The sequence below is a fragment of the Lontra canadensis genome, unplaced genomic scaffold (assembly GCF_010015895.1).
Source record: "Lontra canadensis isolate GAN:19392208 unplaced genomic scaffold, GSC_riverotter_1.0 scaffold28, whole genome shotgun sequence".
In the NCBI taxonomy this organism is placed as follows: Eukaryota; Metazoa; Chordata; class Mammalia; order Carnivora; family Mustelidae; genus Lontra; species Lontra canadensis.
This window is the reverse complement of record NW_022631022.1, coordinates 5,493,414-5,513,130: the sequence shown is the minus strand read 5'-3', so window position 1 is coordinate 5,513,130 and position 19,717 is coordinate 5,493,414. Positions and strand designations below refer to the sequence as shown.

Genomic DNA, 19,717 nt, shown 5'->3' with positions numbered 1-19,717 from the left:
TTGGCAGTAGGGACACCACAGAAGTGGTCAAAATGAAATCTGGGCAGCACACAAAGCTCTTCAGTCATTATGATCCTGCCTATTTCCTCTAGATTCAAAAGCGGTTTGGGTCATCTCAGAACTCATGTCTACTCTAGGACAGAGTAAGCAACAATGCTTTTCAAGGAATAGCCTGATCATTTATCAAGTCTGTAAAGTACAAAGCATAATTGCGCTGCTGACAGGAGGTTGGGCTTGGGATTAATATTCTGTTGTCCTCACGCTTGCGACTTGACAGACAACTTCTGACTCCAGTTCTGACTCCAAAGTGAGTTCCTCCAGACCTTATGTGTCTTCTCAGTCTCTCTATTTCAGGTCCATTCAGTGCTTTTGATCCAAAGGACAGAACTTTGGATATGCCTCTACTGTGTTTCAAAGAATATCTTTTGTTTTCTTTTTGTCTCTGATACCTTGAACCTTCCTGTATCATTCTTCCTCCCAGTTATAAGGTCAGACCAAAAGTTTTGTCACAGCAGAAGGAATCAGAGGAAGACAACAACCCCCCCTTCCCTGAGGAAAGAAACTGAGTCTCAAAAGCAAAATCTAAGCAAAGAGTGCACATTCTGGTCTGAAAGCTTGGACAAGAAGCAGAATTTCCAAGATCCTTGAAACCACACTAAAGGGAATCCGTGGATGAAAGTGTTTTCTGACCAATCACAGGCCCAGTGGGTGACTTGGTTTATGCCCCCCAGAATCTAATCAACTTAATGGTCTCACACAGATGAAGCAGACAGCTCAGAGCTCCTGCCTCTTTAGCGAGTTCTTCCCATCCACAGATCGTGCTGGCAGTGGCCGTGGCATCAGGATGGCAGGGCACCCACCTACAGGCCCCCCATGGGTCTGGGGCATTTGTGGGTTGGGCTTCAGAGAACCCTTAAGTATTTCAAATGTTTAGGGAGCCACAGTGTGTAGTGTCCAAAGCAAAGTCTTTCCTTGGGTGTGCCTGAGAGTTCTGGGGCCTCAGGCATGGGCTTCAGTCTCCTTCTTGATGGCTGGTTTGTAAATGACTCCTTTGTTGTCACTTTTTTTGCTACTGGAATAAGAAGAACACACGAGTCTCAGTTAAAGAGAAGAGATAAGCAGAGAGCAGCCTGACTTAGGTATGGGGTCAGATTCCTCTCATGAGGACCCTTCCCCTGTTCTGTCGGTCTTGGGAGGAATGCCCCCAAAATAAAGCATTAACCAAAAAGGAACCTGGTCATTTTCCAACTGTTCTCTTATAACAACTGATGATAATAGACCTGCATTTTGAAGAAGATCTCATTACCACCCCAACTTTAAACTTTTGATTCCATAACAGGATTCCTGGAAACTATTTTTTATCCACTCCAGAAAAATAAATTGGTTTTAGAAAAACAAAACATCAATAAAAACATGAGCAATGGGCATTAATAGCTAATGGGAGTGATACATCAAGTTTCCCTTCATTTTTCTTTTTGGATTGAGAGAAAAAAAAAAAAAAAAAAAAAAAAAAAACCAAAACAGATATAAAGATGTTAGAAAGAAGACAGCCTTGCTGCTTGTGTTCAGGCAAATGGGACCTCCCCACCCCCACATCAAGAGACTTGTCTTCAGGTGTTAGCCACGGCCACAGGCACATCTCTGCCTCTGAGCCTAATGGCCCAGGGTCTCATGGAAAGGAGGCTGGAGGCGATGGTGTGTGGGAGAGAGCGCTCCTAGGATCAGCGTTGGTACAGGTGATGGGGGGTCTTCATTCTGCAGACTGCCTTCCCAGACAGATCAGTCCTTGTGGACAAATAAGCTACCCAGCCTCCCATTCTGAACCCAAACCAGCTCACCTCTTCTTTCTTCTGAAAAGCCAAATGGACACTGCCAGTACAACACAGATGCCCAGAACGCCAGCCAGGACCACTGAAAGGATGATGCCTGGGGAAGAGGCAGTGAACAGGCATTACATTACCCCCCCCTCCCCTGTGTTCATCTCATCCCATGGCACTTGGATGTGAAGTCAAGTGATAGCTGTGTAACCTGCCACAGCAGGATGTAATTTCCCCATTTCTGTTCTCAGGTTCTGGTCTTTGGCTTGGTAGAACTGGCTGGAGTACTTAGAGCCATTTTGAGACTGTAGTGATACCTCAGCAAGGGTTTGCAAACTTGCACCAGGATCATCTGAAGATGATTTTTTGAGCCTGAGCATCAAAGACTGATACAGTCTAGAACAGAGCCCAGGAATCTGCATTTTTATGAAACAGCTGTAGCTGATGCTGACGTACATGGTTCATAAACCACGTACTTGGACCATACTTGGAGAAATCCTAGGTTACAGAATGAGAACTTACTCTGTCTTGGACTGCTGGAGTTAAGGCCCACTGGGAAGTCTCTATCGACTTTGCTCCCAAGCTCCATTGCACAGTCCTAAGTAGTCCAAAACAACCAGGAGCCCACTGCCAAGATCGCCTAGGCAGTCACCCAACCTCCACACTAGGCGTAGGCCTGTTCTTAGGCAACGGCTTCCCAGCATGGCCAACAGAGGTGTTGTTTCGGGTCACTGAATGTACACATGCTGTAGAGTGATTAGGTCTTTCATTATGGAAGCATTTGATTGGCATTTCACCTTTGAATCATTGAGTGATTTGAAGGTAGGACCCACAGCAAGGAAAAGGGCCAGTAGCCAGAGCGATAGCAGAGAGAAGCAGGGAGGATGGGCTTGGAAATATCACAGGCCCAGATCACACCAAGAATCACAGCAATCACCCAGCCGCAGCATGCAAGGCCGGCAGGCCACATACCCAGACTCAGTCCTGCATACGTAAGGTCTTGCACTTCAAAGGGAGAGGAAAAGGTAGAAAATTAACCAAGTCAAACCATGGTGGATTTGCCCAGTGTGTTGAGCGAAGCCCCACCTTTTGTTTGGTTGGAAGTACAGGGCTTATGTAGACTTTCTGGGAGTATATCACTCTCGACTCAGGTGCCTAATGGTACAGAAGGAATTGCACACCATGGGAATTCACATTGTGATTTCCCTCTCCAGTTCTTCTTTATCACAGCAGTCTCTTTGCTAGGGCAAGACTTCAGTTTTTAGTACAGCATGACTAAAGTGGAAGCTGAGGAAGGGTAAGGATCAGAGTCCACTCGGGCAGGCTATTAAGTGCCTCTCGGATCCCTACCCCTCTTCGTCGGTAAGGAACCGGCCAGGTTCTGGCTGGCTGGGCCTGGCAGGGCTTGGTTGGAGCCTGTCACTAGACTTCTGCCCCCTCCCTATCCAGTCTTGTGGTCATATTTGGTTCTGTTTTTGCTTTGGCCCCATGGGGCAAACTGGAGAAACCCTTCCCCAATACCCACCTCCCTTCTCTGCTTTGTGGAACCAGAAAATTGTGCTTCTCTCCAAGAGTTATTATTGGGATGAGTAAGGAGTCCTCAGTGGGGCTGAACTAGTGCCCAGATGTCTGAGGTAAAATCCCATAGTCAGCCTCCTAGGGACCTCCCTGGGGGAAGGTCACGGGTAAGCCTATCTTCTTGAGTAAGACAGAGGAGCCCAGTCTTGAGGCTCCCCCTGGGTAACCCCAGCATACTTCTTCCAGGTTCTTAGAACCACTCCCCATTCTTCCAGGCAGGTTCTCCATCTAAAGAAAGTCTCTCTTACACATTCCCTCGTCTGGTGGTTTTCTGACGTCAGTAGAAACTTCTAGCACATATGTGCCTGTGTAGTGTGGGTGCAGTTCATGTTGGAAGCCAGGGTTGTGCAGATAGTGGCCACCTAGCCTGACACTCGAGTGAGCCTGTGCCCACAGAGCCCACTGTGATGACTCAGACCCTGGGAGAGCCCTGACCGGTTATGAGACACCAGCAGAGGGCCAGGGACTCACACCTTCGGGTACTTGACCCCCTGGGGAACCAGACCTGAGACTTTGGGAATGAGATTTATGCTCACCCCCCTTTCCTGCTGCATGACCAGAGTCTAGCTGGGTCCTCTGGAGCCATCAGTCCTGTGTCCTTTCTCTACTGTCCACTTCCACAATCTCATATGGTGTGCAGCCTCCCTCACTTGAGGCTGGCTCGAGGAGTCTCTGGTCTGGCTTCCCCAGGGGACCCCAGGCTGTTGTAAGGATAAGCAGAGCAGCTATGGAGAGGAGCTATGCACAGAGTACAGGGTGGCCTGTTCTCTTGGCTCTTGCTGGCCACCATCAGCAGCCCATGGCCTCCCAAGTGGTAGAGAGAGTGGCTCCCAAGGCCTGATTCCCTGCCCCAGGTTTCTTCTTGTAACCTGAACACAAGGACCAGTGTGTGGCTTAGGGAGACACTCAGGATAGGAGTCTCCCCTGGGGAGAGCATCCGGTGTTTGCATAGCATATGCTGTGTTCTCTGTATAGCCTATGGCTTCTGCACACTGTAATTTGGTATTTTGGGGTTTTTTAAGGTACCTAGAGGCAACCAAGGCTTCTAAGATCTTAAAAACAACAGCCAAAACCCCGCAACTCGTTGTGGTTTCTTTTCCAAGCCTTTTGATGAAATACTCTTTTGTTCTTTGTTCCTAAAGCTCAGGATGCTGGTGGTACCAAACTAGTTCTCGCCACATAAGACCACTAGTAAGCCTAACCACTTGGCTAAGCCATCCAGCCTGGACAGTTTCTAAAGTTGTCAGTTTCACAGTCACCTCAAACATCCAGAGAGCCACACAGACCCCCAGACAGCTGAGCAGCCGCACTTCAGGCTGAAGGCGCTACCCCCAGGGAGCTTGGGGGCAGAGCCAAGTCTACAGAAGTAAGGCCGCAGGGATGGGACTTTTCCCAAGAGCCCATGGCCCAGGTTGGTGGCTCATCTAGAGGGAAATCTGGCTGCCCTTGGCTATATTAGGCACTATAAACAACAGCCTAATTTAATCCAGGCTCTAAGCAGAGTTCCTGGCTCATAGATGACTACTTGTGAGGGCCTAAGTTGCCTCTCTGTGGAAATCATGAAATGAGCAAGCAGCCACAAAGACAAGGAAAGCCCCAGAGCCTGGGACAGATGCTTGTCAGCTAAGACTTTGATGCTGAAAAAACAAAGCAGCTTGACTGAGCAAACGAAGAACATAAGAGGAGTGGCAGTGAGGGTATCACCTCATCAGAATTCTCCCCCTAAAGAAACCCAGGGCAGGAGGATGTCGGGATGCTGCCCCGTGCCAACTGAGACGGCACCAACCATCAAGGAAGCAGGACTGTCCTGCAGAGAGCGATGCAGTGCACAGGGCTTGGGTCCCATTCTACTAACTAACAGGAGAGGGAAAGTCAGGGAGACCTCGGGGAGCACAGGGATAGATGGTGGGGCAACTGAAGAAGTACAGCAGAGAGAGAAGCCTAAGCCTGCATCACAGCCAAGCCTTGGGGGTGTTGTAGAAAGAGCATAGGCCACAAGGATGATGGAGGGAAGGACACACAGCCAGGGACATTCATCTGCAGATTAAACAAGCAATGGTTTGTTTCTAATCAGCAAATAAGACAAGTAGTTCCCACTGAAGAACACTAAGACAGGAGAGACCGAGACAGGCTGATTGACTGCGATGGCCCACAAGAGCTGCTGCATGAGAACACAGTGAAGGGGCTTCTGAGCTGGTTGGTAAGGGCTGCACAGCCCACAGACGTGGGGGAGCTCCCTGCAGTCCATCAGGCGCTCCGGTATGGGCCAGGGCGATCAAAGACAGCGCAGTCTGACACAGAAGGAAGCCGCGCAGATACAGAAGACCTTGATTATCACAGGCCTCTTCCAGGAAGGCACACCCCCGGAGAAGACAGAAAAGCTGCTTGCCACAAGGGCCTTGCTACCTGTTCTGGCTGGCTCGGGAGCTGCTTCTTCCACTGCTGTCTGGCTGGACTCAGGGATGCCAGTTAGCTGCTTCCGCGGTCTTCTGAAGCCTCACGTGCACCCACAGAAGAGCTCAGCAGAAGGAACAAGCACCCCACTTATACAGCTTGCCCCTCCTGGAACAATCCTGGCATTTTTAAGGTCTCTTTGCCGTTCTGTTTATTCAAACAGAAAATAATCCTTTTCCTTTCTAAATATTATTTTCAAGTATGGATTGTTTTGTTGTGATGTCTTACGTAGTCACACATATGTATGTATATATCTTATGTATATGTGTATGCCTTTAGCTGTCTCTAGTCTTATAAAAGAGACAAGTGGAGTTTTGGTTTAGCAAATTCAAATACAAATTTAAATACAAAAAATCCCCTTTTGGATGATAAAAACTCTCATTATTCTGCTTAATACAAGTTGGGGACTGAAGTAACTGAGATGCTAGTCCCATCTTTGGACGAGGCTTTGGTAAGAAAAGCAGGGAAGCTGCCCTCCGTGACCACAGAGCAGAACTGTGTTTGGAGAACATACCTCACTGGGGAGCTTTTCTTACTGACACTAGGGAACCCAAAAAGAAATAATTTCTACAAATAAATCTGCCAAAGAGATACCACCACATTACATGAGGGAGCTGGTTCAGGCTTTGTCTTCCAGAATGCAGGATTACAGGCCCAGGACAGAAAGCCACATTGCTCTGAGGGGCCTAAATCCTGCAGCAGTAGGCGTGGATTAATGAGCTTAGGTACTAATGCTTAGTACTCTCAGGTCTCTTTCGTGGCTAGGCTCAGGCTATCTGTGCCGAAGGAATGGTAGTTGCCAGCTTTTATTCCTTTCAGGCCAGAGCAACAGAAAAAAGGCTTCACAACTTCCCTAGGCAACTCTCTCCCAGGACTTTAAAACTTGATAGCTAAGGGGCGCCTGGGTGGCTCAGTGGGTTAAAGCCTCTGACTTCAGCTCAGGTCATGATCTCAGGGTCCTGGGATTGGGCTCTCTGCTCAGCAGGGAGCCTGCTCCTTTCCCCCCACCCCCCACTCTGCCTGCCTCTCTGCCTGCTTGTGATCTCTGTCTGTCAAATAAATAAATAAAATCTTTTAAGAAAATAAAAAAAATTAAAAAAAAAAAACTTGGTAGCTAAGCTCTGATCTTTAATGTTTCTTAGGCAAATGGATTGATTTGAATGCTGCTGGCAAACTGAAAACAAAGCAAAATGAGACCTACAACTAAAATGTGCCAGCTGGCCAGGCTTACGTTCACATCATTCTCCAGAGAAGACCCTGGGGAGGGGAGAGGCAGGGAGCCGGGCTGGGGGGTGGGAGGGTTTACATTCTTTCAAACTCATCATGAGCACCAGGCACAATGTCTACCACAAGAGAAAGATGCCAACCGTCCCTGTCCTTAGGGGGCTGGTAGCATGTGTGGATCATCTAGACATACTTATTCTAGTTTCCTGCATGGCAGTAAGTCATGACCCTGTGGTAGGCTGAGAACAGTCACAGAGATGAACGAGTTGTTCCAGCTGCACTGAAGGAAACTCTAAGGCACCTTCAGGGAAACAGGGAAGATTTCTGGAATGTTATTAATAGAGTTGGGTCTTGAAAGAATTTTTCAGGTGGAAGAGGTGAGGGGCATCCCAGGCACAGGGAATCGAGTGTGCACGGGTGAAAGCAGTGCTATGCTAAGGGAGGCCCTACAGGGCATGGACGGGGGCTGGGTGGGAAGTGCTGGGAAGACAGCCAGGGCCACCTCGCCAAGGGGGTCCGGCTTGCTGACTTCCTGCCTGGTCTGCTCTGTGCCAGAGGCTTGCTTAGGAGCCAGAGAACATCCATGCTGGGGTTTTCTGTTCCCCAGAGTGCCTGACTTGGGGCGTGCTCTGGAAACACATGACCTATTTATTACACGGCACTAGATGAAGGGACTAGGGTCTTGTTGGCACATTTGATGGTTGCTCCCAACTATTCACCCCCCATATCCAGGGGAAGTTGAAGGTGGAAACTCCTCCGGTCTTGGTAGACTTGACGATACTTTCCATCTAATAGATTTTATTTAGAAATAGGAACTTTCAGAAACACAAGGTCAGTAACCACAAAGCATACATTCTAATCTCAGAATGTAGATAATTAGCCATCTTAGCTTTCTAAGATTTCTTTCCTCTTTTGTAAAGGTTTTATAAAACTACCCAGGTCCTGCAGCATCAAGCAGCTTCTCATTGTGCTACTCCGCAGAAGTACCATGGGCGAAAGCCACCCCCCGCCCCACCATCTGCTGTCCAGCGCTCCTAAGTGTGCCTCTTCTGGCTCTGGGCTCTGCAGCGGTGACATGCAGTTGCTCAGAGCAAGCCCACTACAGACATGATTATAGAAACTCTCTGGCTTCCCCTTGTCTCTCGAGTTTCCCTTGCCCTGGCATATTAAAAATAGAGCTAGGTAACAAGAACATTTCGGTTTGCTAGGCTCTTCCTTTATGACCCATCACCATCAGGACTCAGGGTTGGTATGTTTAGCTAGGAAGAGGTCAACTTGAAGGAACCAAGAATCGGGCCCCTGGTCTGTAAATCTTCCTCTGCCACCTCCCAGAGGGATTGGACTTCTGTGAAGTCCGGTCTGCTCACAGATGTGTTCCCTTCTCTGGGATCCCTCCTTGAGGACAATGAGTCTTGTGTCCTCTCATTAGCTCAAGCCTTCTATTTGTGCCCCTTGGAAGAGGCACTCTCTCAGAGCTAAAAAAAAGTGCCTCACATGAGTTTCACCTCTCCACAAAGAGTGGGCATTTTAACCAAAGGGAACAAGAAACACAACACATATGAGGGGGGAAAATGGTACAAAAGCAAGGAGAAAAATGATAAGGAAATTATAAAGCAAGTTGCTTCCTCAGAGGCATCTGGACCCCTGATAAAGTGGTTTGTATGGTTCTCCTTAGGGTGGATAGTTCTCTGCCATCCACTTCTCTTAGCCTTGGATGTACCCAATTGTATAAAAAGAAGGTATATTCAAATTCTAAAGGAAGATGGGGAATAGGGTTTTTCTTGAGTTTGGTTGTTCTCCTTAATAACCCAACAACCTTTTGGTTTCAGGGGTAACCATCACCAGACTGAAAAGGTCATGCTGTAGGGGTACCTGGGTAGCTCAGTTGGTTGAGTGTCCGAATCTTGATTTTAGCTCTGGTCATAATCTCTGGGTCATGGCATTGAGCCCCGTGTGGGGCTCTGTGCTTAGCACAGAGTCTGCTTGTCCCTGTCCCTCTGCTCCTCCCTGGCTTGTGCTCTCTCCTGTTTCTCTCTCAAATAAGTAAATAAATAATCTTTTAAAAGGCAATTAAAAAATAAAGAAAATGTCATGCTGTAATAAAGACCAGGGCATTTGATAGAAAACTCCAGAATCCTGTGATATGAATGGGGAAAAAAAATCAGTCGGAGCCTAGCAAAGGCTTTGTGTAATCCCTGAGCAGTGGTTCTCAATTTTGCCTCTCCTGCCCTGGAGACATTGGCAATGTCTGGAGACATTTTTGTCAGTCAGAATTGGGGGTATATCATGGGCATCTGGTGGGGAGAGGCTAGGGATGCTGCTGATGCCACAGTAATGTATATTATGTACACAGTGTACATCGTACAATGTATAGCCCCCCAGTGAGAGTAATCCAGCCCAAAAGGTCAGTAGCCCCAAGGTTGAGAATTCCTGCACTAGGGCCAAATCATAGTACAGACTAAAGTCTGTCCTTAAGGACAGACTACTACTTCTTTCTTTTTCTTTTTTTTTCAGCATTTTAGTTATTATTTTTAGAAATGTTTTATTTAAATTCAATTTAGTTAACATATAGTGTAGTATTACTTTCAGGGATAGAATCTAGTGATTCATCAGTTGCATAGAACACCCAGTGCTCATTCCATCATGTGCCCTCCTTAATGCTCATCCTCCAACTACCCCGTCACCCACCCACCTCCTCTCCATCAACCCTCCGTTTGTTTCCTATAGTTAAAGAGTCTCTCACAGTTTGCTTCCTTCTCTATTTTTATCTTATTTTATTTTTCCTTCCCTTCCCCTATGTTCAACTATTTTGTTTCTTAAACTCCACATATGAGTGAAATCATATCGCATTTGTCTTTCTCTGAATTATTTCTCTTAGCAAAATACTCTTTAGTTCCATCCATGTTGTTGCAAATGGCAATGAAATGGCAAGGTTTCATTCCTTTTGATGGCCGAAGGACAGGCTACTACCTCTTAAGGACAGAAACCAAATTCTTTATGCCTTTTCTAAGCACAGTTGAGGAAAAAGCATGGTCAAGCTAAATGATTCAGTCCTAATTGTTACAATTTGGCTAACCCTCAGAGCCTAATCTCAAAGTCCTTGCACTTTCTCTCCTAGAGGATTTCCTTGACATTACTTTTCTCCTGGCAAAATAGTCCAACTCTGGGGGCGCCTGGGTGGCTCAGTGGGTTAAGCCTCTGTCTTCAGCTCAGGTCATGATCTCAGGGTCCTGGGTTCGAGCCCCGCATCAGGCTCTCTGCTCAGCAGGGAGCCTGCTTCTCCCTCTCTCTCTGCCTGCTGCTCTGCCTACTTGTGATCTCTCTCTGTCAAATAAATAAAATCTTAAAAAAAAAATAGTCCAACTCTGTAGTTCCTACTAACTTCCAGAGAAAACCCTGAATAAATCAGACCCTAATTACAAGCATGCCTCAGTGGAAGAGTGTATAAATACTTGAGTCTGAATTGCTCAAGGTCCACACTGACAAACGGGCTCATCGCATAAACCTGAAATGGCATGTTACAGTCTGAGGCCCCTCCAAGTTAGTGTGAGAGGCCCCTCATGAATGCAGGTGCCCCTGAGGGGTGAGATTTGGGTCTTCACTCCTTTGGGGCTGTCCCCCCGCAATTGCTCCTTGGGAAACAGCCCTGTTAGCTGCCTGTGTCTTTGAGAAGTGAGCAGGAGGGGACATTTCTTGCCAAGTTTCTATAATCAGCCTCCAAATGAACAGGTTTGCCTTGGACTGTCTCACTCCAAGGGGAGAGCTGGGCCCAGCCTGGGCTCCATGAAACAGCATTTCTGGCTGAACGGTTCAGGAAAGGCAGTGGCAAAGCTGCGTTTGGGTTTTGATCCTGATGTCCTTAGCTTGGAGTCAGTCTCCAGGCTTCTGCTGAGAGGCCCCTCAAGCTCCCCAACTAGACTAGGAGAGTCTACTGAAATAGCTCTGCTACAGGCCTGACCACACTGCCCCCTCCACGAGCACCAGCTTAGATCTGGGACAGTCTAAGAAGATGGCTAATTATTCCCAGTGCCACAATCCATTGTTACAAGAGGAGGTTACTTTGGGATGTCAGGCTCAAGTTCCTGCATGGTTTCTTCTGATCCTCTGTAACTGTCCTCAAACACTGTCCCTGCAACGTAAAGTGAGGATGAGCAGTTGTTAGTGTCCACTTAGAATCATATAACATGTTAGTACTGAAAGGATGTTAGGTCACCTAGCCCAGCCTATCATTTTATGGCTGAAGAAACCAAGCCAAAGAAGGGACATGATTGGCTTACATCATACAGCCAGGAGGAAATAAACAGAGGCCTTGAACCTAGGTCTTTTGACAATAGGAGGGGGAATATTTATCACCATATCCCCAGTGTATCCCCAGTGACTTGTACAGACCAGCCCAGAGAGGAGATCTGATTACAATCTTTGAATCACAAACAAAATTCTACCTTATCTATGTGGGCCCAGTCCTTTATCTCCAGGTAGAGTTTTTATGTTTTTATTTTATCTAAGAGTTGAAGTATTTTCCATTTAACCCTTGACTACTACATATTCCATTTTGAAGAACAGGAAAAGAGAAATTTATATCCAAAAGAGATCATAAAGGGATAATTCTGTACATTTGAGGCATTTCCTAGAAAAGAAGTTGACAGTTATCATCGTATAGATTCTCGATTTTTTAGGAAGGGTCAGTGTTCACGGATTCAGTTTTCAGACCAGGAAACTGAGGAAATGAGAGAATTACCTTAACCAGTGGCATCTGGAGAGGAGAGCACAAAAGATAAATTCTTGGGCAGTTCTCGATTCTGTAACTGACAGAAGAACCTAATTCTGACCATAAGTATGGGTCCGTTCAGAAGGGCACGTTTCTAAAGCTTTCTGGCAAGGGCTTCGAAATACAATCTTCCTATGTTTAACTAAGCTTAGTCAGTGGTAATTATAATCTCACACAATAAGAAAGGAACAACAACAAAAGAGGTACACCAGAGGAGACCTGGTGAGAGCTGACAGGTGGATCAATGGGGTCATGTTTAGATATGGTCACCTGGCCCAGTTCAGTGACAAGTGATGTACAAGGATAAAGTGAAACTTCCACAGACCTACCCTGCTTCTGACCACTTGCGGTTCCCTTCTTGAGAGTGACTCAAGAATCTACAGTGAGAAAGTGAACTTGGAGGTTCAAAGAAGAGTGTGGGTCCCAACAGTGTTCTCTTACCTGTTTCCCTGGACCCCCCGGCTTCCAAAAGTATCGACACAGATACTGAACAGATAAAGATGTTCAATGTCCTTCTGGGGAGTTAGGGTTACAGATGTAAAAGAAGAACTGAGCTTTCATAGCATTAGGACTAAACCAAACTTCCTGCTTCATTCAGTGTAGCTCCTGTGTGCCTGTGCTTAAGGAGATGAGACCAAAGGGGAGTGAACGCAGACGCTTTCTTGCCTGACGGGTCCTGCTATATTAGGCTGTGAGCTGCTGTGTCTGCAAACGTGGATTATGCCCCTCTGTGAATCCTTACAAAGGACCTTCCCAGACATCAGTGATGCTGGCAGTGCTATGAGTCACCCCGCCAGGCTAAAGATGGGCCTTCATGCCAAGAAAGCCTAGGGTAAGAAGTCAGGAGTTTGATCTCATGAAAACAGTCCTATCGTGTGTCTTAAAAGAAGGGTAGTTCTCCAGAGCAGAGAGGTCCTCCAGAGCATCCTCTCGTCCCCATCTGTGGGAGACTCCAGATTTAATGAGGCCTCTGGTCCAGACACCTAGAGTTTCCCCACAAAGGCTCAGGAAAGTCAAGAGCAGAAGGGCAGCCTCAGTAAACCCACACACAGTAGCTTCTTACACACTGTCATTCCCTTGGTAGCCAGAGTGCTCTTAACCCAGTTCCTAAGGGCATCGGTGACAACGCCCAAGGGTAGCCACCCAACTTCATGTAAGATGGGTGTCTTGGCACCACACTCCCCACACACACACCGCATCTTCTCACCTTGTCGGAAAGAGATGTACACCTGCCTCTCCTCAAACTCCTGGACCCGCCGGAAGTTGTTGACCATTTCTCTGGGGGATGGGTCATCCACATATGTGTAGTACAGAGCAGTCTCCAAAGCCAGCAGCTGCAAGGGGAGCAGCAGAAACATACTCCGTGGGCAGAGTGATGCTCTCTTGCCTGACCTCGATGGTGAAGAGAGCTCTGGGGCTTGGCAGGAGGCACATTAGAAAGCCGTGGGAAAGCCAGAAAACCGTGCCCCTCACCAGCAGGTATCTGGTTGACTGGGCACTGGGTGAGCTGGTCTTTCCCCTCCTCCCAATGCTTGGAGGAAGGTTAGTGCTATTAGCTGCTGGGTGGCAGAGGGACTCCTCAACCTCCCACAGAAATAGTGTTCCTCTCATGGGCCCAATTTGGAACCCAGCTCTAAATTGGAGGGACCTAACGCTTATTCTGATGGTCTCATCTAAAGGAACAAAAAGAAGGAGGCAAGAGTTTCACAGGCCCTCTGATGACTGGTTCCACAGAATTTTCATACACCCACATAGATTATATAATTGGTTTCCAAGGCAGTTTCTAGGTTAGGGTATTACCGTTTCCCTGAACATTTCATTTCTTGATTCATCACATCTTTATTCCTGTCCGCCTACCTGTTGCCATTTATCTACATTACTCAGATCAGTAGCTCATAGTAAAAAAGAAGGAGCAACAGTGAGGGACTTCCTGGACTCAGGGAGATGGCCAGGGGAGCGGGGTGGGCCAGGAACCCATGTGTGGCACTGCCTGGGCCGTGTCTCCTGGACAGCCAGTTTTCTTCTTGATGAATTTCTGGGGAGCAGAGGGATGGACAGTGACCAGAAACTCCGGTCTGCCTTTGGGGCTTAGCTTTGTGGCCAATCAGTGGGCGATCCCACAAGCTCCCTCATCTGTTTACCCCTCACTTTCATCACCTGTAAGATGAGAGGGTCAGAGATGATTGCTGAGGACTCTGTGCCCCCAGTTTTGCACTAGACCTTGAGCTTCCTGAGGGCAGAGACTGTCGCTTACTTACTGCTGCAACCCCAGCCCTCTGGTTTGTTAAACCATCTAACTGGCTCTGTCTTTGTTCTGCCCTATAAAGGAACTGTGCTCTGTCCAGCCACAGAAGAAACACCATCCAGCCACTGAGGGAAATGTTAGGAAATGCCGCTTAACAACTCGTTTGTAAGGAACTGTGGACCCAGGTTAATTTTCCTAGCTTGACTCAATAACTCCACTCTGCAACTCAGCCTGTCCTTTCTGCCATGCTGCCAGGTGCCTTTGATATTTGGAGAGGTTTGGCATAGCTGTCAATGAAGCTCTAAGTGAGGAAACCAAGTGATTGATGATGATCTGGGTGATGGCAGGGACCAAGATACCACGTGGTCTGTGACTCAGAAGGGCACGACAGTTACCTGCTCCTGGGAAATTTGCACAGCGTTCCGGAAAACTGTCCAGAGCACTGTGGGGTGGCAAGGGGGTGTGGTCAGGGACCCTTTGTAGCGGTAGTACTCATCGGGCCTCTCGGGGAGCAGCTCTTCAATGCTGAAACCTGGAATGAGCACCTCTTGGCCTGGAGAGACATGGTAGAGAAATGGTGTCAGCCTTTCTCCCCAGGGCCAACGTGCTGCTGCGCCCATGACCGAACCTAGAATATGAACCTGCTCGCTGCATTCATTTTTCTTCAGGTCACATGGGAGTGACTCCCTCCTTCTCCAATAGAGGGCGAATATGCATCCAAAGACCCCTTACCTTTGTATCTTACATCTTGAAGGTGCTTGAAGATCTTGTCATAAGACGGATTGAAGGAGCCTATCTGCAACAGAGATGGGGCAGGCTGAACTAGTACAATTGTGTTGGCTGAGCCTGGTTCAACTGCTGCTCAGGGAAGGGCTCAGCTAGGGGCATATAGTTGCCATTGCCAAAATCCTCTCTGGAGGATGCACTTTACCAGGACAATTATGAAGGATCCCTGGGCTGTTAGGGATTTGGGGTGATGGTCCTGTCCTCTTGCTTCTCAGGATCCAAGGTGCTGAGCACTCAAGGCACTAGGGCTTGTGTGTCCCAGGGCAAGGAATGTGGCTTGCGCTCCTGATTATCAGGCTGTGAGCGGGAAAGCCACAACTACCATGTTCTCTAACCAGAACTTAAGGGAGCTTGAGTTCACACAAGCCAAGTCAGGCAAGCAAGCATGTTGAGAAATGAGGTACATGTTGTCTTATTAGGGAGAAACATGCAAGCAAATCAGGAAACATTCCCATTTTCTGGAACTAAGGAAGTAGCTCACTCCAGGGTCCATGTAAAGAATGGAACTTGGATATCAGGAGTTGTGTAAGGGATTCAGATACCTGATGAGGCAGCACTGCATGATCCCCAGCCCCAACCCCTACACTCAGGTCCTATCCAATGGGCAATTCTGAGCTTTATGCAACAGGGCTAGGAACGAGGGCTCATTTTTTCCAGTGTTCCAAAGTTTCCATTTTTCCAGTGTTCCAGTGTTCCAAAGTACCCATTTCTGCTGCCCAGCTACAGAAAGTGCCGCCTCTAGGCCAAAAGAGAATGTACCCTATGGGGGAATACCTCCATCTCTAGAGGCAAGACACGGCCAACGAGAGTGGGCCATACACATCCGACAGACAGGAATTCATGGACCAAATGCTGAGTCTGATATCCTCCTGGCTTCAAATTTCACATAAAATCCCTTTAAACATCTTACCTCTATGAGAACAGCTAGGACGGCGAGGCCCTCTGACTTGTTACTGGCGCTGCTGGCGTTGGGGTACAGGTCTGAGTTATAGTGGACGATATGCAGCTGCAGTGGAAGAAAAGCTGCTCACAGGGGATGGACAACTCCTAAGAACCCTTGACTTTGCAGGAGACTCAAATCCAGTGGGGAGTACAGAACCCCTCTACCACTGCCCCAGGTAGATTAGGCCTCTCAGACCCTTTCCTTCATGGCCTCCCCAGTTTTCCCTTTTCTCTTAGTCCTCCAGACCAAAAACTCTACCAGGGCACACTGTCCATCTTATTCACTAATTGTATTCGTGTCTGATAATGTGCTTGGAAAGTACCAGGTATACAACAGATATTGAATGAATGAATGAATGAATGAATGAATGGGTTTTTCTACTAGCCACAAAAAAGCTTGGGTTCTTTGAAGGACTTCTCTTTTCTCAATCTTTCTTTCTTTCTACCTTTTCTCCTTCCCTTCCTTCCTTTCCTCCCTCCCTCTCTTCTTCCCTCCCTTCCTTTTTTCCTCCTTTTTTTTTTTTTAGAGTGGGAGAGAGATGGGGAGGAGAGGCAAAGAGAGAATCTTAAGCAGGCTCTACACCTAGCACAGAGCCAGATATAGGGCTCAATCTCAAGACCCTGAGTTCATGACCTCAGGCTGAAATCAAGAGACATTTAACCAACTGAGCCACTCAGGTGCCCCCTCTGATTTTTTTTTTTCAAAATAGTCTCATGTAGCCTGTCCAGCCTCAGCCGGGCCTCTCTGCATTTGATCTGGAAGTAGTAGTGGCTGAGGCAGGAAACCTCCAGTGGTAACTTATTGTAACTGTATCCAGAGTAGAACTCCTATTTATCCCACAGGTGGAAAAAAAAAAAAAATCACAGCATGGGTTTTACACAGATTTAATCAGCCATATTTTAAGATAGCAGAAAACAAGAATGTTACTCCCTGAATATAGGTTCTTACCTTTAAAAAAATGAAATTCTAGGCTCATTTTTTTTCAAAGCAGGAATTACTTGTCATTATTAAAGTGAGGAAAAGAGAACTTCCCGAGAAATCTTAAATTTAAAAGTCTAAGTATTAAGACATTGTTATAACATATTCTGACGATGTTTAACCTAATTTTTAATCCAAAAGGTGGTGTCACCTGTCCTCCAAAAAATTGTATTAGTAGGTAGGTCTATATATATGATATACATTTTTGTTGATTCCTTGCCTCTTGGGACTATAACACATTGAGATTTTCTCTCTTTTCCTTTTCTTCATCTCTGTCTTCTGTGTTTATAAATAGAATTCAAGCATATTTTATTGAATACAACTCAATGTTCTTCAAATTTAAATGACCCTAATTTTTAAAAACTATACAAAATTATTTTTTCTTTTAAGTAGTCTTCTATTAAAGATTTCTTAGGAACTCTTACTTTACCATCTTTCCCTGTGAAGAATACAGCCTGTCATGTTGCCCATACTATGTAAGCTTGGCCCAGCTTTGAGAAATGGGAGACTTGTATATGGCTAAACCTCTGAAGGTCCTATACCCTTATTTCTATAGCTGCCCTTTGTGCTCGTGGTCTGTTTCACCACTTTTCTTACTGTGTTCAGATTAAATCAAGAGGAGGTGAAGACTAACACAGACAGAACAGAATTCCCTGCTGAGATTAAGAGAGTCTTCTTTATAGGACTCAATCCAGAAGAACTGCTACACTTTCAGGGACACTCCATAGAGAATCTGCCACTTTGGGGTCACCTTGATGTATTTTCCCTATTATAGACATGTATGGTCCACCTTCACCAGGCCCTTGGTGATGGATGTGGCTTATGAGCAGAAAATACAATAACTAGAAATATTTTTAAATGCCCAAACTCTCCCAGCCTATACCCTAACTCCTTCTTTATTCCCTATAGATAAGTAGAAGCCTCCACATTGCAATTAGCCTGAAAGAAATTGCAGTCCTGGAGGGTCAGAGATGGGTCTGGTTTGAAGTACGTGCACCTCCAAGAGTGCCATCCTATTGGGCTGGAATTATAGCCCCTCCACACTTGTGACTCGACCTGTAATTAGCCTGAGACATTAAGCAGTTTAGCAGTAAAGAAGAGAGAATGGTCATGTCATTATTTACCGGCTGATCAGTAGCTTTTACCTCCTTGAATTTATTGCCCTGTACATGTTCAGAACCATACGCCCAAGTTCTATCCCGTGGGAGCTCTGAAATGGAGAAACTCAAGCACCCTGCGTCCCCCCTGCACACCTGTGGGGCAGGTACAACGCTCCACTCCTCCTGTTTTCGTGTGGCCTTTTGGGTCAGTGCTGCAGGATGACATGACATAACACAGTGCTGTGCTCACCTCCCAAACTATCCTGGTCAAGTCTGTCACCACACTGATGTCCAGGGGATTGTAATGCCAGGCATCCCTCAGCTTGTGGCCAAGTAGAAGAGTAACCCTGGGTCCCAAGGTTCCAAGCATCACCCATGCCCAGGGGAAAGGAAAAATGGGAAGGGAAAGGCCTATGCAAACATCATGGCATGTGAAGAAAGACTGAGAAGTTTGCGGGAGCAATTAGCCCAGTATGATCCAGCAGTGGGATACATACAAAATAGTATATAGATTGGGCCTCCTGATGCATATTCTAAGATCCTAACTCAAGTCTAGGGTAAGAAGCTGCCCCAGTTGATGATACCTTGCGATCTCTAAGCTGTATTACACTGATCAGATCCTTACAACCAGGGTCATCCACTGTTTTTCCGTTGACTGGTGTACCTCACACTTCTAACAGGTTTGGCCCTTGGCCATAGGTGGCTCCATGGTATTGGAGCACATAGATGCCATAGTCAAGATGCTATTATGTGTCTGGGATGACCTACATCAGCCAGACAAGCTGGTGGGATCTTGATCTGTGCAAGCAGAAGGGCAATGTCTAGAAAAGGGGTATGTGCGTCCCTCTGCCCCCCTGGGAGCACTGCCTTCTGAGCAGCATCGTTCAGTAAGCGGCAGAGAGACAAACTCTGTGTGTTCAGGAGAGGAAGGGGAACAGGACACCGCAAATGAGCTGCAGGGTGGCCAGAGTGGCTCCACCTTCCTGTGCTGCTGACAGCGCCAGGCGTGGTGGGTATGGCGAGCCTAAAGGCAGCCCCTGCTTGTGCTCCGATCTTACCTGTCCACCAGCCAGGTGGAAGGGTGCCAGACTACCCACCGCCAGGCAGCCTCTGTCAGCCCCATGGCCGCACTCACCTCTGCGGCAAAGTGCTTCCCACCGACAGTGTGCTCGGAGCCGTGCGGGTCATTCTGGTTCCCCCAATGCAGGTGCAGCTGTGTGGCAGTGTAGCGGGACCGGAGGCCCTGGAGGTGCATGTCCGGGGTCAGGTTCAGCCTCACTGTGGGGAGTGGAGCCTTCAGAGCCCTGGCCCGCTGAGCACTGCCTGAGAGCAGTGAGGGAGGCAATACCTGCCTGGGCCCAGACAGGAGGCAGGTGGACTCAGCGAGCAGAGAGACACAGCCTGAGGATCAGAAACTTGGGCTCTTCTGAGAACGGCCCCATTTCCCTAAACCAATTCTAGCAGCACCAACACCTTCTTGGCTCCCCTGGGAAAAGGATGGCAGGAGCATGAATACTAGACCAACGGGTGGGTGTTTTGTTTACACCTCCATGTATTACACACCCATCTATGAAGATAGAAGTTAATGAAGTATCTGCCAAGCCATAGAATATAACAATAACAATAAAAATGGCTATTTATGAGGCATCTACCATATTCCAGATCCCAACATACGTAATCTCTAGTCTTCACAATACACATCAATATGCCCATTTTCCAGACAAAAGCTCAAGGAGGTTAATATTCTTACCCAGAGTCTCATGACTTCTAAGTTAGGAGTCAAGCCAGGATTCAAATCCATGTTTGTCTGACTCCAGAGCCTGG

At 47.3% G+C, this 19,717-nt stretch overlaps 1 protein-coding gene across 1 annotated transcript in view; it reads right to left on the bottom strand.

Annotated features, from left to right (window-relative positions):
- Positions 1 to 805: 805 nt before the first annotated feature.
- CA12 (carbonic anhydrase 12) overlaps positions 806 to 19,717 on the bottom strand; it is a 104,595-nt gene continuing 85,683 nt past the window's right edge. Inside the window, exons 7-14 of the mRNA XM_032865161.1 lie at positions 19,029 to 19,171; positions 15,783 to 15,878; positions 14,819 to 14,882; positions 14,482 to 14,639; positions 13,049 to 13,175; positions 2,790 to 2,822; positions 1,839 to 1,926; positions 806 to 1,072 (exon numbers count right to left, since the gene is read on the bottom strand). Of these exons, the coding sequence (XP_032721052.1) occupies positions 1,000 to 1,072; positions 1,839 to 1,926; positions 2,790 to 2,822; positions 13,049 to 13,175; positions 14,482 to 14,639; positions 14,819 to 14,882; positions 15,783 to 15,878; positions 19,029 to 19,171 (782 nt within the window). The 3' untranslated portion in view covers positions 806 to 999. The remainder of the gene's footprint in view (positions 1,073 to 1,838; positions 1,927 to 2,789; positions 2,823 to 13,048; positions 13,176 to 14,481; positions 14,640 to 14,818; positions 14,883 to 15,782; positions 15,879 to 19,028; positions 19,172 to 19,717) is intronic.